At 47.1% G+C, this 25,691-nt stretch overlaps 1 protein-coding gene across 1 annotated transcript in view; it reads right to left on the minus strand.

Annotated features, from left to right (window-relative positions):
* Window positions 1-386: 386 nt before the first annotated feature.
* The window catches only part of LOC147012687 (uncharacterized), a 45,216-nt gene continuing 19,911 nt past the window's right edge, over window positions 387-25,691 (minus strand). The window contains exons 8-17 of the mRNA XM_085855747.1: window positions 23,528-23,688; window positions 23,225-23,363; window positions 22,769-22,912; window positions 20,125-20,285; window positions 19,823-19,961; window positions 17,266-17,426; window positions 16,964-17,102; window positions 5,522-5,682; window positions 5,220-5,358; window positions 387-560 (exon numbers count right to left, since the gene is read on the minus strand). Coding sequence (XP_085711873.1) covers window positions 387-560; window positions 5,220-5,358; window positions 5,522-5,682; window positions 16,964-17,102; window positions 17,266-17,426; window positions 19,823-19,961; window positions 20,125-20,285; window positions 22,769-22,912; window positions 23,225-23,363; window positions 23,528-23,688 — 1,518 coding nt within the window. The remainder of the gene's footprint in view (window positions 561-5,219; window positions 5,359-5,521; window positions 5,683-16,963; window positions 17,103-17,265; window positions 17,427-19,822; window positions 19,962-20,124; window positions 20,286-22,768; window positions 22,913-23,224; window positions 23,364-23,527; window positions 23,689-25,691) is intronic.

The following is a 25,691-nucleotide window of genomic DNA, read 5'->3' on the forward strand; positions in this document are numbered from 1 at the left end:
AATTATACTTTTACAAAAACAAACCCAATTTTAAGTTCAACTAAATTATAGATCGAAGCGTTGAGGATATGTTTCATGATATGAATCATTGCCATTACCGGATTAAGTGAAGACTTGCTTGCAATCAACAATTCGTTTGCAGATAGAAGCTGTGCTTTCAAATAATCAACTCTTTATTGAGTTGCTGTGACACTCTCTTCGTAACGCTTCTTCGAACTTTCCACCTGATGCTGTAAACTGCAAGATCCAGCACACGACATGTGAGGGAACAATGTAGATCACAAGATACACGACGGTTTCTGGACAAGCAAAATATACATCGTTTACACCACGAACAACAAATATATCAATGGAAGGAAAACTAAAAAGAGTTAAATTGGGCTTTGCTATGCCTCCGTACCTTTCCACAGACTGTGAAAGCTGATCACCACGAGACTTCTCTGCTTCCAACTCACTCTGTGCACGAGTGTGTTGTTGACACAGAGATTCGTTTTTCCCTCTGCGATTGTTCGCGACACCCTTTCCATTTTCAACTGTGAATTGACTACACTGAGTTGCACCTGAAAACAGTGTACACTGTTAGGGTCACTCCACCCTCAAATTGGTGAAACACATTTATTTTGCCCATTTACCTCCAAGTCCCAGCAACAACAGAAACTATTGTTACGGTTGTGGAAATTCGCATTACACCATAAAGGGCCCTCAGGTGAGATATCTCTGTAAGTACATGTGTAGTTAACCCAAACCCGTTGTATAGAGGGAATTTATGTGATCCATCCGGGCTGCGACGCTTTGAGTTAGCCATTTTTCTGTTCTATCTTTTATTTCAAACAAACAGCATCTCAACAACCACGCCATCCCCACCACAGCACCAACCACACTACAACGACGCCACCTCTACCACCTATGCTACCACATCATCGCTTCTACAACCATTCGCAAACACCACCACCGTCGCCTTTACCTTCACAACTTCATCCCACATTATTGCTTCTACGGCCATTCCCAAACACCACAAGTCAACACCAAACGTCGTGTTCCTGGAGCCGTTCGGCAGTGGAGGCCGAACGCGTCGATCCGTGGATCAGGAATGCTTCACGCCCACTTCTCCTCCATCCAATGGGTGAATGCGAGGGGGCTTGGCCCCACCTCCAAGTGCATGTCTGTGAAGTCCGTTTATGCAAATATGCGGATCAAGGGAGGTTCACGTCCCCTTTTTGCCCGACCAATGGCTGAACAGAGGGTGGCGTGGCCCCGCCTCCAATGGCATTTTGATCCGCATATTTGCATATCGGCTCCTCCGGAGGCCTATAAAAATCGAGCGCAAGGCGACTCGCGGAGAGTTGCGTTTTGGTGGAGCGTGGAGCGTTGAGCGTGGAGCGTTGAGAGTTGAGCTGGAAGAAGTGGAGTGCACGCGGTGGAGCTGCAGGCGGCGGGTCGGGGCAAGGGAGCTCGGGTCCGAGGCAAGGAGGACGGCGGTCGGCGACGAGGTTGCGGTGTGGGGGATCGCTCGTCTCGCGGGACCCAAGCCAGCCAGCCACTCCCCTCCCCCAGGGCATCAACAATTTCCCCTTCCCCCATGCTGAGATAGTGCAAAGGGGGGCCCCGTTCCTCCCCCACCCCAAATGTGGTGCCAACGAGCATGCCAGAGGTACGGAGTCAGGGCACAGCGGCGCGGACATTTTGCAGCTTGCCCGCCAACACGTCACGAGGACGCGGGTAAGACCTCCCCGGTCTCGCGGACCTGGCCGCTCCTCCAGGTCCCGCGTACATTTGGCCTACGGGCCTGTCTGCCTCCTTGTCTGTGAGGGTGGCTTCCTTCTTTTGCTTTTGTGTAAATGTGTGTTGGCGCCGTCTGTGAAGTAAAACTGTGTTAGTGTTGCCATGTGTACGCGTTAGGTCAGTGTCAATTGTTCTTCTTGCCTTTGCTTTTTGTGCATTCTGTATGGCTGTACATACGTGCTTTCCGTGTGTCGCGAAATAAAATGCTTGCTTGTTGAACTGTGCCCGTTTCGCTTCGTCTTTTCTCGATTTGATTCTCCATCTTGCATCATGTAAGGGGTTCGTAGTGGGTTCAACATCCCGGTAATTAATCTGAACCGTCAAGGTCGACGATAACACCGCTCAGTTATCCCGATTTTAGGGAACGGGCCGCCCAAGTGGCTCGTGTCCGGAGTCGACCTGTGGCGAGGTACGATCGCCCGGTTAACCATCCGCGTGGGTACTTAGGTAGGTCGAGTTTGGCGAACAACCCGACCCAACGCGGGTGGCCAATTGGCACGATTGTGGTGAGGTCGAAAGGCCCACCCGTGACTAGCTCCCGGCGTTGTTCCGAGAGGGTCACGACAGAATTCTCCGTCCGGTGAGCGACGTGCCGCGATTCGAGTTACGTGGCCGTTCACACGCCGGCGGGCGCGAATTCGCAACACTATTATTCCAATGTTAAAGTGTAAATTTTAGTTTTAAGTTATAATTAAATTCATACTAAAGGGTAAATAACCTGATGTTAATCAGGTGACAATTATTTTTTGAATAGCCCACTCCCAGTCGACACCGAAGTAAAAACAACATGGAAGGACTGGAGTCTCATAAGTTTGTCTCCAGAGCTTTCAGCGGTGAATTATCTAAGTCCATTCATTGTACTGTGAGAAGCTGTTAGAAGAAGACTGTCAGATATAAACCCACCTGAAGTTTGCGGAGAAACTCACTTTGTGGATGACACTGTTCCAGTTCAACAGCCTGACTCTGCATGAGCTTGGCCTGCTTCACTATCTTTGCATCTGCTTCGTTGATTTGTCGATGCAGAATATTTATTCTCTTCTCTTGTTACTGCGCCTGGTGTTGGCTTAGTTGTTAGGGTGGCTGGCTTGGGATCCTAGGGGTCCTGAGTTCGAGCCCCGTTGGCCACTGAATTAACACCAGGGGGTTGACTCAGCCTGTCATCCTTCCAAGGTCGGTGAAATGAGTACCAGTGTACTGGTTCCGGTGTATGCCCCGGTTAGAATAAGTGCACCATATCCCTGTGTGTCGTAAAAGGCGACCACGGTTGGCGTCAGGAAGGGCATCCGACCATAAAACATTGCCTCAAGAAGGGAACCATGGTTGCATGGAGCTGGCAAAAAGCTAACCCCTGCTCAGCAGGGAAAAATGGCTGTAAAAACAGGTGTTTTATTTTTTGTTTTGTTTTTTTCTTGACCCTGCCACATTCTCAAATCATCAATTTGTGATGCACAATATGAACGTGTGACCGTACATAAATCAGGGTTCTGTGCACCTGATTGTGGGAATATGATATTTGCACATTTTCAAAACATATTTATGTGGGCAACACATTATTTTGGATGCATTTTGGAGATGGCTGAACGGATCTTAGTCAACCTTTGAGGGGTTCGTCAGTCAGTGTCAGGGAGTGGTTTGACAAAAACTTTGAAATATTTGGAAAAAGAAGGTCGATTTTGGGGGGATTAATTTTTTTTTAAACTCTATAGTGCCAAAGCCTTTTTCATTAATGACAGTTATATTCAAGTACACAGACGCAAAAATAAATAAAAATCAATTCCCACACTTTTGAATACAAACAAACCTCTTCCGGTCATGGTTGAAATTGGCGGTACATCTTATTCTTCCTGGACGGCACCATATTTATAGATCGGGGCAGGGGGGAGGGGAGGGGACAAACTTAACACAGAAGCATAAGCAGCACATTCACGAGCATCTAATTCCACTTCTGAGGTAAAAACGTTTACAATGCCTGTTCACCAATAATTAGAATCTACAAAGTGTTCACAAAGTCAAATTACCCATCTGCAGAACCTAATGAATGAATATAATGAACACAAAAGAAGTACAAATGTACACTCTGAATTCACAAGAATTTTGTCATAAAATCAAGTTGTAAACATTAACATACACATACAAAATCTACCTTCCAATGGCAAAACCTTGCAAGTCACTTTTCGTCAAAGTTGAGATTTTGTCATTTTTGGAGTTACTAGGTTCTGTCACATGTTCAGGGTGCCCCACAGAAAACCAAAGAAATTTGAGATTTTGAAATTTATTTTGCCGTATTTTACCATATCAATAAACTAACATATTAATCTTCCAACCGTTTTTATATTTATTTCAGAATGCAGCAGTTATCAAATTTTCAACGTGAGGTGATTGTTCTCTTTAAGAAAGAACATCCAACTTGGGGACTGAAGAAATGCCATGAAATTTTGCCAGAGTTTTTTTAATTGCCGGAGTTGCCAAATTTCCAGGTTTTCTGTGGGGCACCCTGTATAACAAAATCTGTAAAAGTGGATCCTAGATGCTTGAATGTCAATGGTAAAACCGAGCAAGTCAGTCGGATTAGGCCTTTGATAAAACAGTTTTCCTTTGTTTTCTCTAAATGAACAAGAGATGACTTACGAGGTTTTGCCATTGGACGAGAGAAATGTACCAGGGTGGATGATGATTTGGGGGTTCGGTTGGGGGTGGGGGGGAGGGGGAAGGGGTGAGTTCATAGGACTTTGAAGCCACCCTGTACAGTGCAGTACATTGCCCCATGTGCAAAGTAAATGCTGTGATCTCTTGGTTTTGGGTCTCTTGGTCACTTGACTGTCACAATAATACCACAGGGTTTCCAAAAATCTCACGGGATTATTAGTTGGACAAGCGACAGTGACAGGACTTGAGATCGTGCCGAAGCCTTTGTTGTCATGTGAAACGGAATACTAAATGCTCCCGGACCCCATTCCTTTGTGGGTATTGGGAAGTGTTTTCACCTCCCACAAAAAGGACCGGGTAACACTGGATAGCACAATTCATCATTGATACTGAAATAATGGTAAACTGTACCTCTATTATACACTTCCGCTCCAGCATGGGGGAATTTTGCTTGTGTGAGTCATCACCCTGGGGTGTCCTGCATTTCTATCCATCCCAAATGCAAGAGTATAATGACTGGGTAATATGTTTCAGGAATGAAGCATCGTTGATATTACCCCCCAATAATACAACAGAGTTTTGTTAAAAATGCCTGCTATGAATATGTCAAATATTGGATGAATGTGGATGCACAAATTTATGGCAGGTGGGTTTTTAGCAGTTTGATGACAATCCTCCTGAATTTCTATTTTCAATTGTACTTTTACTAAAACAAACCCAGTTTTAAGTTCAACGAAATTATAGATCGAAGCGTTGAGGACATGTTTCACGATATGAATCATTGCCATTACCGGATTAAGTGAAGTCTTGCTTGCAGACAACACTTTGTTTGCAGAAAGAAGCTGTGTTTTCAAATAATCAACTCTTTGTTGAGTTACCGTGACACTCTCATCGTAACGATTCTTCGAACATTCCACCTGATGCTGCAAACTGCCAGATCCAGCACACGACATGTGAGGGAACAATGTACATCACAATATACACGACGGTGACTGAACAAGCAAAATATACATCGGTTACACTACGAACAACAAATATATCAATGGAAGGAAAACTGAAAAGAGTTAAATTGGGCTTTGCTATGCCTCCGTACCTTTCCACAGACTGTGAAAGCTGATCATCACAAGACTTCTCTGCTTCCAACTCACTCTGTGCAGGAGTGTGTTGTTGACACAGTGATTCGTTCTTTCCCTCTGCGATTGTTCGCGATCCCCTTTCAATCTTCAACTGTGAATTGACTTCACTTAGTTGCACCTGAAAACAGTGTACACTGTTAGGGTCACTCCACCCTCAAATTGGTGAAACACATTTATTTTGCCCATTTACCTCCAAGTCCCAGCAACAACAGAAACTATTATTCCAATATTAAAGTGTAAATTTTAGTTTTAAGTAACAATTAAACTCATACTAAAGGGTAAATAACCTGATGTTGATCAGGTGACAATTATTTTTTGAATAGTTCACTCCCACTCGACACCGAAGTAAAAACAACATGGAAGGACTGGAGTCTCATGAGTTTGTCTCCATGGCTTTCAGCGGTGAATTATCTCAGGCCATTCATTGTACTGTGAGAAGCTGTTAGAAGAACAGTCAAATGTAAACCCACCTGAAGCTTGCAGAGAAGCTCACTTTGTGGATGACACTGTTCCAGTTCAACAGCCTGACTCTGCATGAGCTTGGCCTGCTTCACTATCTTTGCATCTGCTTCGTTGATTTGTCGATGCAGAATGTTTATCCTCTTCTCTTGTTACTGCGCCTGGTGTTGGCTTAGTGGTTAGGGTGGCTGGCTTGGGATCCTAGGCGTCCTGAGTTCAAGCCCCGTTGGCCACTGAATTAACACCAGGGGGTTGACTCAGCCTGTCATCCTTCCAAGATCGGCGAAATGAGTACCAGTGTACTGGTCACGGTGTACGCCCCGGTTTAAATAAGTGCACCATTTCCCTGTGTGTCGTAAAAGGCGACCACAGTTGGCGTCAGGAAGGGAATCCGGCCATAAAACATTGCCTCAAGAAGGGAACCATGGTTGCATGGAGCCCGCAAAAAGCTAACCCCTTTCTCAGCAGGGAAAAATGGCTCTAAAAACAGGTGTTTTATTTTTTGTTTTGTTTTTTTCTTGTCCCTGCCACATTTTCAAATAATCAATTTGCGATGCACAATATAAACGTGTGACCTCACATAAATCAGGGGTCTGTACACCAGAATGTGGGTATATGATATTTGCACATTTTCAAAACATATTAATGTGGGCAACACATTATTTTGGATGCATTTTGGAGAAGGCTGAATGGATCTTCGTCAACCTTTGAGGGGTTCGTCAGTCAGTGTCAGGGAGTGTTTTAGACAAAAACTTTGAAATATTTGGAAAAAGAAGGTTGATTTTTGGGGGATTAAAATTTTTAAAATTCTCTATAGCGCCAAAGCCTTTTTCATTAATGACAGTTATATTCAAGTGTGCAGACGCAAAATAAATAAAAATCAATTCCCAGACTTTTAAATACAAACAAACCTCTTCCGGTCATGGTTGAAGTTGGCGGTACGTCTTATTCTTCCGGAATGGCACCATATTTATCGATCGGGGCAGTGCGGAGGGGAGGGGACAAACTTAACACAGAAATATAAGCAGCACATTCACGAGCATCTATTTCCACTTCTGAGGTCAAACTTTAACAATGCCTGTTCACTGGGGTGTTCCAAAAAAATGAAAGTTTGACTTTTGCTGCTCTCTGATTTTGCCTTTGTTCCAATACCCCATAAGAACTTATAGGTCCAAAATGAACAAAATTCCATGATATTTATGGGTTTCTCAAGTTGGCACAATTATGTCCATTATGGAGATGGCATTTTGCACTGCAATGTCAAAAAGCTCATCTAGGTCTCGTTGGAAAAACTATTGTTGTGGTTGACGAAATTCACAAACCACCATTCAGGTCCCTTAGGTGAGATATCTCTGTAAGTATATGTGTAGTTAGGCCCAAACCCGTTGTTTCGAGGGAATAAATGTCATTCAGTCGGGCTGCGACTCTTCAGGATAGCCGTTTTTCTTTTACTATCTTTATTTTGGACCAGCCGCCATTACTACCACCACCAACCACGTCTCAACAGCCATCACACAACAACCACCAACCACAACGCCGCTTCACAACAACAGCCACGACCTTTACCGTCACAACTCGCCACCATCGTATCACCACCATTCTTGCGCCACTTGTGGGCACCGATACTGGACTCGTGCAGGGCGCGCACCGAGCAACGTGTTCAGAAACATCACAGACTTTCCGAAGAAAACGGATCAAAAATGACTCACGCCCACTTCTGTTCCGTCCTATCGGTGAGCGTGGGGCGATTTGGCCCCGCCTCCAGGGCGTTGGAGGGTGGTCGCTATATGCAAATTAATGGATCAAAAAGCATTCACGCCCACTTTTCCTCGGTCCAATGGGGAGCCAGTTAGAGGTGAAGGGTCGGAGGTAAAGGGTCGAAGGTGAAGGAGCGAGGCCACGGGGCATATAAGGGGCTGCGTTCGTCAGTCAAAGCAGTTCGCAGTTGGGAGTTCGCAGTTGGGAGTTCGCAGTTGGGAGTTCGCAGTTGGGAGTTCGTGGAGCCAGTGAAGAGTTGGGACGAGTCAAGAGAGGAGACGGAGAGGGCGATCGGACGAAGCTGTGGAGAGGCGGCGGCGGCGAAGGCGGTTGAGGGGGTGCTCGCGTCGGATTCGGGGAATTGCGGAGGGAGAGGCCGGCGGCGCGACCGATGTCGTGGTGGAGACGCTCGTCGCGGGACCCGAGACAGGGAGATATCCTCCATCCCCCGAGCATCAACAACCCCCTCCTGTTTCCCCCCGCGCTGAGATAGTGCGACAAGGGGCCCCCTTTCCCACCCCCTACCAGACACTGTCCGCGAGGCCCGCGGAGTTGGGGCGCCACCGCCACTTTGCGTCTCATCATCAGACGGGTAGGCCCGACGTGGTCTCAGCCCCAGGCCCGCCTCATCCTTGAGGGTGGTCCTTTTCTTTTGCTTTGGGTATATGTGTTGTCGGCGCCGTCTGTGAAGTAAAATTGTATAAGTGTTGCCGTGTGCTCGGTAGTCGGATCGCTCTGCATTGTCTTCTTCTTTTATATTTGCTTTTTGTGTAATATTGTGTGTTTCTTCTCCTTTTACATTTGCTTTTGGTGTAATTGTATATGTGTGCTTTCCGTGTGCCATCGCGAAATAAATGTGAATTATGTTGAACTGTTTTCCCGTTTCGCTTCGTCTTTTCTTTCATTGAATCTCCATCTTACTTCACATAAAAGGTTGGTAGTGGGCTGAATACGCCCGATAATTAATCGAACCGTCGAGGCCGACGATAACACCGCTCGGTTATCCCGATAGTACAGAACGGGTCACTTAAAGTGGCCCGTGTCCGAAGTCGACCTGCGGCGAGGTGCGATCGCCCGGTCTACCCTCCGTGTGGGTACTTAGGTAGGTCGAATTTGGCGAGCAACCCTATCCCACGCGGGGGGCCGATTGGCACGATCGTGGTGAGGCCGAAAGGTCCACCCGTGACTGGTTCCCGGCGTTAGTCCGAGAGGGTCACGACTGGATTGTCCGTCCGGTGGGCGACGTGCCGCGATTCGAGTTACGTGGCCGTTCGCACGCCGGCGGGCGCGAATCCGCAACACTGGTGTCAGGAGTGGGATATAAACTCATCGCCCTCCTCGCGGCACTGGTATCGGAGAACGGGAAAACGGGCTCTCCTGTCTCCAGCTAAATTCACGGGAATCGGTCCAGGGGTGAGAGGAGCGACCTCCGATTCACTCCAAATTACGAGCGAGCTAAATTAACGCTTTACGAGAAGCAAGATGGCGTCTCAAGGCGAGCGGGTGCCGGGTGGATTAGGTATGTGTAATAGTAATGTAGAATCCATGGCTCAGGACGAGTTCACCGTGCAAGAGAAACCCGTACCAGAAGGTTGGGAAAGGCATCGATGCCGTTCATCTGGTCGTTTTTTTTTATTATAACTCCACCACTAAATGTAGTCAGTGGGAGTGGCCAGGGCAGGTGACAATGCGGCAGATTATGGAACTCGCGCAGAGCATAAATGACAAACTGGATTACTGGAATTCCGGAATAAAAAAAATGAACGAAAAGATGGATACAAACACAAAGGAAATGAAAAACGAAATGAAAGGCATGAACAAGCAAATGAACGGAATGAACAAGCAAATGAACGGAATGGAAACAAACATGAAGGAAGAAACTAAAAAGCTGCGGGGTGAGACGCAGAACATGGGCCGAAGCCTGCAGGCGGGCATGAAGGCAGTGACCAGGGAGCTAAAAATGGCGACTCCACGTGTGGGAGCGAACGAGCTGGAAGGGGGTGCAACGGCTGTCGGGCCCGCGGTGGAGGCGGGTGACAAAATAATTCGGGGGGCGTGTTGGGCGAGGGGCGTGACAATTCGGGGGGCGTGACAGAAAAAGTGACAGTAACCGAGAGGGACAAACTAATTGGTGTGACGGAGACGTGCACGAGGGAGATAACAAGGGGAGAGACAGAAATAATAGTTGAGACAAGGGAGGTAAAGGGTGAAGAGGTGACTGAGTTGGCAGAGACACGGGAGATGGGAACAATAGAGGGAAGACTACACGATGAAGACGGGGTAAGTGACGCACACACACACGGAGGTAGTGGAGGACCATGAGGGTGAGCTCGCGGACTGGGTAGAGACCCGGTGCGAGCAGTTGGATGGCCTCCTCCAGGAACGAGGGGAGGGAGTATGCCCCCTTGAGGCGAGTCACGACCAGGTGGGTTCGGTCGTGCTTTGCGAGGTCGAGGGGAGGAGTGCTGTGGACAGGTGCACGGAGAGCTTGGGGGGTATAGAGGCCCCGGAGACCCTTGTGGGGACACGAATCCCCAGTGTGGTTGTCCCTGTGTGTGTGGTGCAAGGTGTGAGTGCGTCCCCGTGTGTGGAAGCGACCCCGTGTGTGAGTGGTGTGGTGGCGATGGTGCCGGTGTACGTGCTTCCCAGCACGCCGTGTGTAAAAGGGGCACCGCAAGTGGAAGAGGCCGTGTGTGTGGATGAAACACCGCGGATGAGTGCCCACGCGTGTGTGAGTGAGGCACGGTGTATGAGTGAGGCACCGCGGGTGAGTGCCCCCGCGTGTGTGAGTGAGGCACGGTGTGTGGATGAGGCACCGCGTGTGTGAGTGCCCCCGCGTGTGTGAGTGGTGTGGTTTGTGTGAGGGAAATGGCACGAGTGAGTGGAAGGCCGCGAGTGCGTGGAGCCATGTGTGCAAGGGAGGTAGCATGCGTGAGTGAACGGCCGAGTGCAAGGGAGACCGTGTGTGTGAGAGAGCAGTATGTAAGGGAGATGTCGGTCGGCATGTGTGAACATGCAGCCGCGTCTCCCGGTGTGAGTTTAATGGTGAGGTGTGTTAGCGTCGTAACACGCAGGTGTGCGTGGGTCGAATGGCGACGACGGCGACATGAGAAGAAAGAAAGCCGAGCAGTGGCTGTAGTTGTTTCGGGGACCGTGCCGGGTTCACCCAGCAGTGAGAACGAGGTCCGTGCTGTGCAACGCACGAGGCCCCCACGTGCTCGCTTGCGAGAATGAAGTCCCGGTCCGGAAACGCACGCGGTGGATTTGCCGATCCCGCGGACGGACAAAGTTTAGGCAGGTAAACGGATTTGGACCGGATGGGTTCTCCACGCGGGCGTGTGTGTGTTAAGCTCCAACGGGCAAAGCACATGTGTTCGCATGGGGAACCCCTCGAGACGTGGGGCTTGTGTTTTTTTTTAAGCGCACGGTGACGTCATGGCTGCACGTGGGGTTGGAATCCGGAAGGAAGGGTATCCCTGCCGGATAGTACCGTCCAAGGAGGGACGAGGTACACGTGCAGCTGCATGACGTCACGGGCAGGTGCAAAGTGCGCGAGCTGTGAGTTGCCGCGCTGGTGCTGCGCATATGAAAAAAAAAAAAAAGAAGAACAGCAAGCCTCACTTTCGGGTGCACAGGATTCCTGGGCAAGGGGTGGAAGACCCCCTTGAACTGGGCACAGGATGGAAACTAGTTAGGGGGAAGGGTAAGCTTAGTTAGACCGACTTTATGGGGCAGGGGTAAGTCCTCATGGAGTCCGTGGAATGGATTAGTTAGAGGGATTGTGGCGAGATTTAGGTTGGGTAAATAATTTTTTAGAGATTTGGAGACAGTGACAGACAGTGAATGTGTAGAGGGGACGTAGTTTAGCTACGTAGTGTTAAAAGGAACGTGCTATAGTGTAAGGGACGACGTGGGAGCACGAGTTAGTTAGGGGAGGTAGTTAGAAGGATGGCAGAATTCAGTGGTGTGTGTGTTGAAGAGTTGTTTGTGAGTGAGTGAGGCCAGCGGGTCTGTGTGAGTGGAGCGAATGGGGAATGCATGGTGCGATGAGTGATTGGGGGGAGGAGTGACTCCCGCCCAAGGGACCCCGGGGTCAGTGTAGAGTGAGTTAGGGGGTTAGTCAAATTAACAAATATGGAAGTCGTTTTGTTGTTGGTGGGGAAGTAGGCTCGAAACCCGTTTGGAGGGGTGCAGGAGCCCTGTTGACGGGCTGGGAGCGTGGCTGCGAAAGGTGAGTATCGCTGAGTGGGTACCCTGGGCACCAGGCTAGTCGGCCGTGGTAGGCCAAGGACCCATGGAGGGCCGGGATAGCGTAGTGGGCACGGGTGCGCCTGCTTGGTGCGGGGGCCCGGGGCGCTATTAGCCGCGTGGGCAGTGTTGTGGGCACGGGTGACCCTCGGAAAGGGGCCTGGGAAGCCAGCCTGCCACGTGTGCGTTTCAGGGGAGGTGCCATGGGGGGCACTCCCCGGTGTTAGGGAGCTGGTAGGCTCGGAGGCAGTGTAGTGCCCGGGGGTGCCATAGCGGGAGAATCGGCAGAGGGTCGTGCCTGCCAAAGGTAGCCACGTGTCCCAGCCATGAGACCGTGTGAGGGCACGGAGAGAAAATTGGGGGGGCGAGGCCCGAAATTGTGAGGACACCAACACAGGCGACGGGAATCTGGGTTGTTAGAACCAATAGTTTAAGCGAGAGGTGCTTGTTGAAAGCCCCGGGGTAGTTTAACAGTTAAATGGTTAGGGTAGATAGGAAGTGTACCGCTCCGCACCATCCATCCCCTCGCTCTCGTTGTGGGCCGCTGGACCCACTTTGTGTTATAGATCGCTGAACTCTGGGGAGGCCATCTTGAGGCTTCGTTGGGCCTCGACACAGGACGCTAGCTCTCCCTTGTTCCTCTCCGGGAAGGGAACGTAGGGGTTGGGAGTAGGCTAGGTGACAGGATAGGTTAGCCGAACAAGGACAGTACAGGGGGTTAGGGGACGATTTATAGTGGGGAAGTAAAAATAAAAGTAAGTTCGGGCTAAATTGGGGTTTGACAAATTAAGGGAGTGGGTATGTACAGTGACAGGCAAAGGCGATAGGTGGGAGGGAGACAGGTAGGTAGGTCCGAGCCCGCCTTCTGAGTGGCCAGCACCACCGCACTCCCTCCACCAACCTCCACTGAACGGCAAAGGCTGGCCAGCTTTATCTGCTGGCTGCGTTGCTGCAAGGCAAAGGCCGGCCCACTTCATCGGCAGCTGTTGTTTTGCTGCAAGGCCTGTGCCGGCTGGATCGTCTGCAGCTGTTTTTCTTCAAGGCCCGTGCCGGCCAGTTCGTCTGCCGGCTGTGTTTGCCTGCAGCGGCCTTATTCTGCAGGCTGTGTTTGCCTGCTGCCTTTGCCATGCCATGCCCACTGCCCCTGCTCACCAGCCCCCATTCAATTTTTGCTTTGCCCCCCCTGTTCATTGCCATGTGCGCCAGGATCAAGGCAACAGTTTGTAAGCTGCGAGAACTGCCCTGATGGCAGCTACAACACGGGCCTGCACTGGCGGCCCGTGCACCGTGTTTGTGTTCATCCATCCATTCGTTGTGTTTATTGCGTGTGCCACTTGAGCTGGCACGGAGACTGCATTTGTGCAGCCCGTGCACCGTTGTGGTTCACTGCGTTCAGTTCAAACCATTCATCCATCCATTCGTTGTGTTCATTGCGTGTGCCACTTGAGCTGGCACGGAGACTACGTTTGTGCAGCCCATGCACCGTTGTGGTTCACTGCGTTCAGTTCAAAAGGGAAGGCCTTGGACTGCGTGTGAGCAGCCGGCCACGTTCCCTGTCACCTGCATTAGTTGAGCCAGAGACTGCATGTGAGCAGCCTGGCTCCCTGCTAACTGCTTTCTTTTTGCAGAGTTCATTGATCCTGGGCCATGGTTTTGTGTAAAATTTGTAAGTTAAGGTTAAGATGTACTGTAAATATGAGTGCGCCCCCGGCATGTCTGTCTTAGCGCCGGCAATTTTATTTAAGTCGTCCGTGTGAGTGAGTTTGTTTAGGTAGTTACTCAGCCCTCAGGTTATTTATTTTGGGGACACGAATACCATGAATGTCGCACTCAGGGATCCGTAGGTAAAATGTACTAGGGGAAAACTACACATGATGGCACACGAAAATTTGACGACTCGGGACGAGTCTGTAAAAAGGGGAGGGGGTAGTGTTGTGGTTGACGAAACTCACAAACCACCATTCAGGTCCCTTAGGTGAGATATCTCTGTAAGTATATGTGTAGTTAGGCCCAAACCCGTTGTCTAGAGGGAATAAATGTCATTCATGCGGGCTGCGACTCTTCAGGATAGCCGTTTTTCTTTTACTATCTTTATTTTGGACCAGCCGCCATTACTACCACCACCAACCACGTCTCAACAGCCATCACACAACAACCACCAACCACAACGCCGCTTCACAACAACAGCCACGACCTTTACCGTCACAACTCGCCACCATCGTATCACCACCATTCTTGCGCCACTTGTGGGCACCGATACTGGACTCGTGCAGGGCGCGCACCGAGCAGCGTGTTCAGAAACATCACAGACTTTCCGAAGAAAACGGATCAAAAACGAGTCACGCCCACTTCTGTTCCGTCCTATCGGTGAGCGTGGGGCGATTTGGCCCCGCCTCCAGGGCGTTGGAGGGTGGTCGCTATATGCAAATTCATGGATCAAAAAGCATTCACGCCCACTTTTCCTCGGTCCAATGGGGAGCCAGTTAGAGGTGAAGGGTCGGAGGTAAAGGGTCAAAGGTGAAGGAGCAAGGCCACGGGGGATATAAACGGCTGCGTTCGTCAGTCAAAGCAGTTCGCAGTTGGGAGTTCGCAGTTGGGAGTTCGCAGTTGGGAGTTCGCGGAGCCAGTGAAGAGTTGGGACGAGTCAAGAGAGGAGACGGAGAGGGCGATCGGACGAAGCTGTGGAGAGGCGGCGGCGGCGAAGGCGGTTGAGGGGGTGCTCGCGTCGGATTCGGGGAACTGCGGAGGGAGAGGCCGGCGGCGCGACCGAGGTCGTGGTGGAGACGCTCGTCGCGGGACCCGAGACAGGGAGATATCCTCCATCCCCCGAGCATCAACAACCCCCTCCTGTTTCCCCCCGCGCTGAGATAGTGCGACAAGGGGGCCCCTTTCCCACCCCCTACCAGACACTGTCCGCGAGGCCCGCGGAGTTGGGGCGCCACCGCCACTTTGCGTCTCATCATCAGACGGGTAGGCCCGACGCGGTCTCGGCCCCAGGCCCGCCTCATCCTTGAGGGTGGTCCTTTTCTTTTGCTTTGGGTATATGTGTTGTCGGCGCCGTCTGTGAAGTAAAATTGTATAAGTGTTGCCGTGTGCTCGGTAGTCGGATCGCTCTGCATTGTCTTCTTCTTTTATATTTGCTTTTTGTGTAATATTGTGTGTTTCTTCTCCTTTTACATTTGCTTTTGGTGTAATTGTATATGTGTGCTTTCCGTGTGCCATCGCGAAATAAATGTGAATTATGTTGAACTGTTTTCCCGTTTCGCTTCGTCTTTTCTTTCATTGAACCTCCATCTTACTTCACGTAAAAGGTTGGTAGTGGGCTGAATACGCCCGATAATTAATCGAACCGTCGAGGCCGACGATAACACTGCTCGGTTATCCCGATAGTACGGAACGGGTCGCTTAAAGTGGCCCGTGTCCGAAGTCGACCTGCGGCGAGGTGCGATCGCCCGGTCTACCCTCCGTGTGGGTACTTAGGTAGGTCGAATTTGGCGAGCAACCCTATCCCACGCGGGGGGCCGATTGGCACGATCGTGGTGAGGCCGAAAGGTCCACCCGTGACCGGTTCCCGGCGTTAGTCCGAGAGGGTCACGACTGGATTGTCCGTCCGGTGGGCGACGTGCCGCGATTCGAGTTACGTGGCCGTTCGCACGCCGGCGGGCGCGAATCCGCAACACTATTCTTTCAACCTATATGACTGCTGTGGTTTTTGAAAATATCAAACAACCATATTAATTGTGAAGTGTACTGTGTTGTGCATATTCGACGGCAAGTTGTTAGTTACAGTTTGGCAAATTTCAAAAATATTGTGCCAACTTGAGGAACCCCTAAACATCGTCCAATCTGCTTCATATTTGGTGTGTACGTTTCTACTGCCAAATGGAACAAAGGCACACCCAGGGAGCATGAATATTCATACTTTTATTTTTTTTTACCCCCTATTATGAAGCACCCGACTGTTCACCAATTAATCTACAAGATGTTCACAAAGTCCCATTACCCCTCTGTAGAACCTAATGAATGAATATAATGATGTCCATTATGGAGATGTCCATTATGGAGATGTCCTTACCCCACAAGAAGTATAAATGTAAACTCTGAATACACAAGAATTTTATTGTCATAAAATCAAGTTATATACATAAACATACACGTACAAAATGTACCAGGGTAGCTTATGATTTGGGGGTAAGGGGGGGGAGGGGGAAGGGGTGAGTTAATAGGACTTTGAAGCCACCCTGCACAATGCAGTACATTGCCCCATGTGCAAAGTAAATATTGCAATCTCTTGGTTTTGGGTTTCTTGGTCACTTGACTGTTCCAATAATACCACAGGGTTTACAAAAATCTCACGGGATTGTTCGTTGGACAGGCGACAGTGACAGGGCTCTATATCGTGCCGAAGCCTTTGTTGTCATGTGAAACGGAATACTAAATGCTCCCCGACCCCATTCCTTTGTGGGTATTGGGAAGTGTTTTTGGCTCCCACAAAAAAACGACCGGGTAACACTGGATAGCCCAATTCATCATTGATACTGAAATAATGGTAAACTGTACCTCTATTATACACTCCCGCTCCAGCATGGGGAATTTTGCCTGCGTAAGTCACCCTGAGATGTCCTGCTTTTCTATCCATCCCAAATGCAAGAGTATAATGACTGGGTAATATGTTTCAGGGATGAAGCATCGTTGATATTACCCCCCAATAATACAAGAGTTTTGTTTAAAATGCCTGCGATGAATATGTCAAATATTGGATGAATGTGGATGCACAAATTTAGGGCAGGTGAGTTTTTAGCAGCTTGATGATAATCGTCCTGAATTTCTATTATCAATTGTACTTTTACTTAAACAAACCCAATTTTAAGTTCAACGAAATTATAGATCGAAGCATTGAGGATATGTTTCACGATAAGAATCATTGCCATTACCGGATTAAGTGAAGTCTTGCTTTCAAACAACAATTTGTTTGCAGAAAGAAGCTGTGTTTTCAAATAATCAACTCTTTGTTGAGTTACCGTGATACTCTCATCGTAACGCTTCTTCGAACATTCCACCTGATGCTGCAAACTGCAAGATCCAGCACACGACATGTGAGGGAACAATGTACATCACAATATACACGACGGTTACTGAACAAGCAAAATATACATCGTTTACACCACGAAAAACAAATATATCAATGGAAGGAAAACTGAAAAGAGTTAAATTGGGCTTTGCTATGCCTCCGTACCTTTCCACAGACTGTGAAAGCTGATCATCACAAGACTTCTCTGCTTCCAACTCACTCTGTGCACGAGTGTGTTGTTGACACAGTGATTCGTTCTTTCCCTCTGCGATTGTTCGCGATCCCCTTTCAATCTTCAAGTGTGAATTGACTTCACTTAGTTGCACCTGAAAGCAGTGTACACTGTTAGGGTCACTCCACCCTCAAATTGGTGAAACACATTTATTTTGCCCATTTACCTCCAAGTCCCAGCAACAACAGAAACTATTATTAAAGTTTAATATTCCAATATTAAAGTGTAAATTTTAGTTTTAAGTTACAATTAAACTCATACTAAAGGGTAAATAACCTGATGTTGATCAGGTGACAATTATTTTTTGAATAGTCCACTCCCAGTCGACACCGAAGTAAAAACAACATGGAAGGACTGGAGTCTCATGAGTTTGTCTCCATGGCTTTCAGCGGTGAATTATCTAAGGCCATTCATTGTACTGAGAAGCTGTTAGAAGAAGACAGTCAGATATAAACCCATGTGAAGCTTGCGGAGAAGCTCACTTTGTGGACGACACTGTTCCAGTTCAACATCTGACTCTGTCTGAGCTTGGCCTGCTTCACTATCTTTGCATCTGCTTCGTTGATTTGTCGATGCAGAATGTTTATCCTCTTCTCTTGTTACTGCGCCTGGTGTTGGCTTCGTGGTTCAGGTGGCTGGCTTGGGATCCGAGGGGTCCTGAGTTCGAGCCCCGTTGGCCACTGAATTAACACCAGGGGGTTGACTCAGCCTGTCATCCTTCCAAGGTCGGCGAAATGAGTACCAGTGTACTGGTCCCGGTGTACGCCCCGGTTAGAATAGGTGCACCATATCCCTGTGTGTCGTAAAAGGCGACCACAGTTGGCGTCAGGAAGGGCATCCGGCCATAAAACTTTGCCTCAAGAAGGGAACCATGGTTGCATGGAGCCAGCAAAAAGCTTACCCCTTTCTCAGCAGGGAAAAATGGCTGTAAAAACAGGTGTTTTATTTTTTGTTATGTTTTTTTTTCTTGTCCCTGCCACATTTTCAAATCATCAATTTGCGATGCACAATATGAACGTTTGACCTAATATAAATCAGGGGTCTGTACACCAGAATGTGGGGATATGATATTTGCACATTTTCAAAACATATTTATGTGGGCAACATATTATTTTGGATGCATTTTAGAGAAGGCTGAACGGATCTTCGTCAACCTTTGAGGGGTTCGTCAGTCAGTGTCAGGGAGTGTTTTAGACAAAGACTTTGAAATATTTGGAAAAAGAAGGTCGATTTTTGGGGGATTAAAATTTTTTAAATTCTCCATAGTGCCAAAAGCTTTTTCATTAATGACAGTTATATTCAAGTACACAAACGCAAAAATAAATAAAAATCAATTCCCAGACTTTTAAATACAAACAAACCTCTTCCGGTCTTTGTTGAAGTTGGCGGTACATCTTATTCTCCCTGAACGGTACCATATTTATTATAGAAAGGGGCAGAGGGGAGGGGAGGGGACAAATTTCACACAGAAACATAAACAGCACATTCACGAGCATCTAATTCCACTTTTGAGGTAAAAACTTTTTCAATGCCTGTTCACCAATAATCTGCAATGTGTTCACAAAGTCCCATTCCCCCTCTGCAGAACCTAATGAATGAATATAATGAACACACAAGAAGTATAAATGTAAACTCTGAATACACAAGAATTTTATTGTCATAAAATCAAGTTGTAAACATTAACATACACATACAAAATGTACCAGGGTGGATGATGATTTGGGGGTTGGGGGGTGGGGGTGGGGAGGGGGAAGGTGTGAGTTAATAGGACTTTGTAGCCACCCTGTACAATGCAGTACATTGCCCCATGTGCAAAGTAAATATTGCGATCTCTTGGTTTTGGGTCTCTTGGTCACTTGACTGTTCCAATACTACCACAGGGTTTCCAAAAATCTCATGGGATTGTTAGTTGGACAGGCAACAGTGACAGGGCTCTATATCGTGCCTAAGCCTTTGTTGTCGTGTGAAACGGAAGACTAAATGATCCTCAACCCCAGTCCTTTGTGGGTGTTGGGAAGTGTTTTCGCCTCCCACAAAAAATGACCGGGTAACACTGGGGCGCCCAACTCATCATTGATATTGAAATATTGGTAAACTCTACCTCTATTATACACTTCCGCTCCAGCATGGGGGAATTTTGCCTGCGTGAGTCACCCTGGGGTGTCCTGCTTTTCCATCCATCCCAAATGCAAGAGTATAATGAGTGGGTAATACGTTTCAGGAATGAAGCATCGTTGATATTACCCCCCAATAATACAACAGAGTTTTGTTTAAAATGCCTGCGATGAATATGTCAAATATTGGATCAATGTGGATTGTAAATGCACAAATTTATGGCAGGTGGGCTTTTCGCAGTTTGATGACAATTGTCCTGAATTTTTATTTTCAATTGTACTTTCACTTAAACAAACCCAGTTTTCAGTTCAACGAAATTATAGATCGAAGCGTTGAGGACATGTTTCACGATTACCGGATTATCATTGCCATTACCGGATTAAGTGAAGTCTTGCTTGCAGACAACACTTTGTTTGCAGAAAGAAGCTGTGTTTTCAAATAATCAACTCTTTGTTGAGTTACCGTGACACTCTCATCGTAACGTTTCTTCGAACATTCCACCTGATGCTGCAAACTGCAAGATCCAGCACACGGCATGTGAGGGAACAATGTACATCACAATATACATGACGGTGACTGAACAAGCAAAATATACATCGTTTACAATATGAACAACAAATATATCAATGGAAGGAAAACTGAAAAGAGTTAAATTGGGCTTTGCTATGCCTCCGTACCTTTCCACAGACTGTGACAGCTGATCATTACGAGACTTCTCTGCTTCCAACTCACTCTGTGCACGAGTGTGTTGTTGACACAGTGATTCGTTCTTTCCCACTGCGATTGTTCGCGATCCCCTTTCAATCTTCAACTGTGAATTGACTTCACTTAGTTGCACCTGAAAACAGTGTACACTGTTAGGGTCACTCCACCCTCAAATTGGTGAAACACATTTATTTTGCCCATTTACCTCCAAGTCCCAGCAACAACAGAAACTATTATTCCAATATTAAAGTGCAAATTTTAGTTTTAAGCTACAATTAAAGGCCCGGTCACACCTTGAAGTTTTAGCCAGCGATGGCAACGTATTAAAATGTATGTAAAACGCTGGCTGACGTTGAACTTTTGATGTTTTTTTTTTAAGATTCGGACGTATTCATAACGAGTTGGTCGTATGCATAACATTAATAATGGACACAGAACGTTTCGTTGTGATATAGATAACTTATACCAACGAATGCTGAACCTGTTGTCGGCCTACACAACCTATGCCCAACGATAGTCTAACTTCGGCATAGCGCGTTGCACGCATCGCCGACGATGTCGTGACGTAGCCTATTAAAAGGCTGATGCACAACGATTCGAATCATAACTGCCGTAGAAATGGAAGTGACAACATCGCGGTCACACCTTGGCGTTCTTGCCAGCGTATGCCGACCTAAGAAAAATGTGTCTAAAAGGTTGGGGGCACGTCAAATACAGTATGAGTAAGTTTGGTATATGTGAGTAGAACGCTAAAGTACGCTATCATACGTCGTAGTAAGTAGAGTACGTCAAGAAATTTTAAACATGTTCAAAATTTTACGACGTACTCGGCATATGACACACATTCCGCATGCGATGGGGATAAGTTTTACACACGATATGTGGACGCTTACACACGTCCACAAAGGCTACTTATAAACTACTCATAAGTCTAAACACGTCGAGGTAATGTGTTTTTTACGCGAAACTTATTTCTAACTTATGTTTGACGTGCTTTGAACCAATTCTTTACGTAGTCCCAACACACATCGACGTATGTAGACGTATTCCAATGATGTCTTCCGGTCGACAAAAAAAAAATAAATGAATGTGTTTCTAGCTTACAACTGCAATATAAAGACGTGTTCCCAGCGGTTTTGGGTATTGGTCTATAAAAATGCTGCTCATAAAAGGGGAACCCAACAGTGTTTTCGAGTCCTTTTTGAGTCGATGTCCATGTCAGCAGTAACAGTATCAGTATCAGTATTAGTATTAGTATTAGTAGTAGTTTGTTCATGTTGGCAGTAGTAGGAGAGTGTGAGGGGGAGGGTGTGGGTTATGATGGATCGTCCTTGCGTCCGCGTGTCCACGGGTAGGTTCATAGGCTGCCACTCAATGATTTAAATGGCTGTATCTCCACTATTGAAAGTAGACGCTTGTGCTCAACAATTGGATTTTTTTTTACACTCAACGACTTTTAAACGGTACCACTCACCTATTTTCATTGTTTACAATGAACGATTTAAATTGCTGTCACTCACCTTTGTTTTTTGACGCTGGCGCTCGGAAATTTTAATCGTTTCTATTGAACGTGCTAAATCGCTCAAACCCCACTATTGAAAGTAGACACTTGCGCTCAACAATTCGATTTTTTTTAACACTCAACGACTTTTAAACGGTACCACTCTGCTATTTTCATTGTTTACAATGAACGATTTAAATTGCTGTCACTCGCCTTTGTTTTTTGACGCTGGGGTTTGGAAATTTGAAGCGTTTCTTCTGAACGTGTTAAAACGCTCAAACTCGACTATTTTAAATAGACGCTGCCGATGGACAATTGGAATCATAGCCAAGCTAGACATCGAAGTGTGAACATCCTCGTCATGCCGAAGAAAAGTTTGAAGAATGCTGCAAATAAGTGTCCTGGCCGTGGCCGTGGACGCTGACGCAAGGACGATCCATTATACCGACGTCTTTCAGCCTATGAGTAACTTAAAAGTAACGTCTGTCGATGTGTGGCAACGATCGCGTAACGTGCAAACAACACGTTAATCATAGGTTAGAAATAAGTTTCGGGTACGCTAAACATTACCTCGGCGTGTCTTAACTTATGATTAACTTACAAGAAGCATGTGTTGACGTCTGTCAACGATCGCAGACCGTGCATACAACTTGTGGCCAGCGTAGCGGAACGTGTGAGTCATACGCCGGCATACGTCGTGAAATTTCAAGCATGAAAAAATTTGAGGACAACCGAAAAGTACAACGTTTAAAGCCAACGCACAACGACGTATGGCAGTGTTTTTCAGCGTGCTCTCAATGTTATCAAAACTTACCCATAACGTATACAACGTGTGCCAGCGTTTTAGAAAAAAAAATCAAAAATCGGCATACGTTGGCTAAAACGTCAAGGTGTGACCGGGCCTTAAACTCAAACTAAAGGGTAAATAACCTGATGTTGATCAGGTGACAATTATTTTTTGAATAGTCCACTCCCAGTCAACACCGAAGTGAAAACAACATGGAAGGACTGGAGTCTCATGAGTTTGTCTCCATGGCTTTCAGCGGTGAATTATCTAAAGCCATTCATTGTACTATGAGAAGCTGCTAGAAGAAGACAGTCAGATATAAGCCCACCTGAAGTTTGCGGAGAAGCTCACTTTGTGGACGACACTGTTCCAGTTCAACAGCCTGACTCTGTATGAGCTTCGCCTGCTTCACTATCTTTGCATCTGCTTCGTTGATTTGACGATGCAGAATGTTTATCCTCTTCTCTTGTTCCTGCCACATTTTCAAATTATCAATTTGCGACACACAATATGAACATGTGACGTTACATAAATCAGGGGTCTGTGCACCAGAATGTGTGCATATGATATTTGCACATTTTCAAAACATATTTACGTGGGCAACACATTATTTTGAATGTACTAACACGGATCAATGTGTATGGACAAACATGATGTCCATGCAGATATCGACAAGTGCACTTGAAAAATGAAAAAAACAGATGTACCTGCTGGACACACGGGCATGGATGACGTGCACACATAAATGATGCACAGGCATCAAGGAAGTTCAAATAATCATTACCAGTTTGTACGAAGTCTCCCTTGCCAACATGTCTTTCTTTGAAAAGTGAAGCTGAGCTTCCAAATCAGCAACTCTTCGTTGATATGCTGCGAGCTTCTCCTGAAATTGTTTCTCCGATTTTGAAATTTCATTCTGCAACCTGCAAGATTCAGCACACAGCATGTTAGGGAACAATTTACATCACAAGATACACTACAGTAACTGAACGAGCAAAAATAAACAACATTTACACAACAAACCACAAATATATCAATGGGAGGGAGACTGAGAATAATTTAAATGGGCTTTGCTGTGCCGACGTACCTTTTCAGAGAGTATGAAAGCCGATCACCACGAGTATATTCTTTCTCCAATGCACGCTTTTGCAGAGCGTGCTGTTTCTGCAGGGATTCATTTTGTCCTTGTGTGATTGTGCGTGACTCCATTTCAACCTTCAACCGTGAATCGCCTGCATTTAGTTGAACCTGACAATCACATACACTGTTAGGGTCACCCACATCCTCAAACCGGAGAAATACTGTGCATTTCTTTTACCCATTTATCGCTGAGCAACAGCAGTCACAGAAACTATTATTCTGATGCTAAAGTGTAAATTTTTGAGTAAATTTATTCTGAAACTAATACTAAAGGGTGAATAACCTCTTCTTGATCAGATGTCAGTTAGTTTTTTAATAACCACTGCCAGTCGACACCAATGTAAAAACAAACATGGAAGGAGTGCAGTCTCATGATAGTGTTGCGGGTTTGTAAAACCGGCGCTCCTCTAAGGTAATGGCACACAACATACAGTGATCCCAAGGCAGTTATTTCTTTCGTATGTGTTCATTTCGTTCTTTCCACATGTGTAGTGGGAAAATGGGAAAGATGCATTGCATAGGGAATTTAGTTCGATGTTCATTCCTCTATTCTTTCATATCTTTGAATCCTTCACTTTATTTTACCTCTTACACAAACCACGCAAGTAAGCACCTCATGGAGAACAGCAGCGGTGCCAGGAATACGAAGCAAAGTCAGATTTATTTGCATCTGCACGTCATTTCCCCTTCAAAATTGCATGCCAAAACTCAACTTCTGCCTCACCTCAGAATTTCCTGCTCACCATAACCACTCCACACATCCTCTAAAAATCCCCACAATCTCCGTCCACGCCATCACTGCAAACGCCACAGTTACAAACATCTCCTCCAACCTCTTCACTACAACGCCACATCTACAACCACCTCTCCCAAGCTCTCACCACAAATTCCACAACGTTTCTCACACCTTTCTATTACCACCACAACTATAAGTGAACCCGGTGAACACTCATCACAGTCTCGGAAGATGTCAAAGATGCCAAGGAAACAAGTCGCGTTGTTTTGGCATGTAGCTCAAAGTGCAAGCATGTGCTGGAGTTCATTCGTAGACGTATGCATAGTGCTGGGATCCCCCTAAATAACCAAGTTCAAATGGAGTGCAGCACACGTTCAGGGCCGGAGAGCGCTCGCCAAACTCGAGGCCAATGTTAATCTCGGAGCTCCGATGCATGGCGTGGCGTATGGTCGAATGAAGCCATTCAATAAATCCGAGGCCTGGCAGGATGTGGCTTCGGCACGAGGCGACTGCTGTGCACCAATATGGGAGCTCAGAAACACCTACAGCATTGTTTGATCCGATTTTTAGCTCCTCCCTTGCTCGGGAGCCCATAAAGGGGGCAATTCAGCGAACAATTGAGACAGACATCACCAGAATTCAGCAGACAGCAGACTGGGCAGGCTTCACTTCACCTCTCGAGGCGGTCATACTGTACAAGAGCTCTCCAGCGCCCGAGCGGATCTCGTCAAGAGTCAGCACGAGCCACAGGAGAGGGCGGAGCAGCCAAGCGAGGAGATCAGGTGGAACAAGCGTTTGCCAGCACGAGCAGGGACCACCTCGGGTCACTTACGTTCAGTGTTTGACTGCATCCAGCAGTCAACATTTACATGTGCAGACTCTTACACAATTCCGTTCAGCTCTTTCTCTTATGCATCTTCTCTCGCATCTATCTCTCATCCAGTGTGGATGCACAAGGGCAATCGGTAAGGGCAAGTCCCAAACAACTGTTCTTTTCAGAGCGACGTCACCGATTCGCATCTCTCATACGTTCCTCTCACACCACGCTGCACTAAACTCACACCTCTCCCTCCGACACCACAAGCACCTTCAGTTTTCCTCCCTCATCTCCATTCCTTAGCGTTTGGGTTGCAACGGTCTGCCAACCATGCCAAGTACCAAGAGGTTGCTCTTCCTCAACTGCCTCTTATCTATCTGGGCTATCTCTAATTTTCCTCAGTTGTGTGTGTCGCATGGCGCCTGTTAAGTATCATGTACCCAGCTCGTTTTGGTCTGAGGGCGTGATTCCCCAATAAGGCGATCACGTGTTCCGAGTTAAATGGTAGTCAGATAGAGGACACTAGGTCACGTGTTCAAATTATTGACGTTCGCGGTC

The sequence above is a fragment of the Eptatretus burgeri genome, chromosome 14, assembly GCF_056783735.1.
Source record: "Eptatretus burgeri isolate ZD-2024b chromosome 14, Ebu_testis_v1, whole genome shotgun sequence".
NCBI classification, from domain to species: domain Eukaryota; kingdom Metazoa; phylum Chordata; class Myxini; order Myxiniformes; family Myxinidae; genus Eptatretus; species Eptatretus burgeri.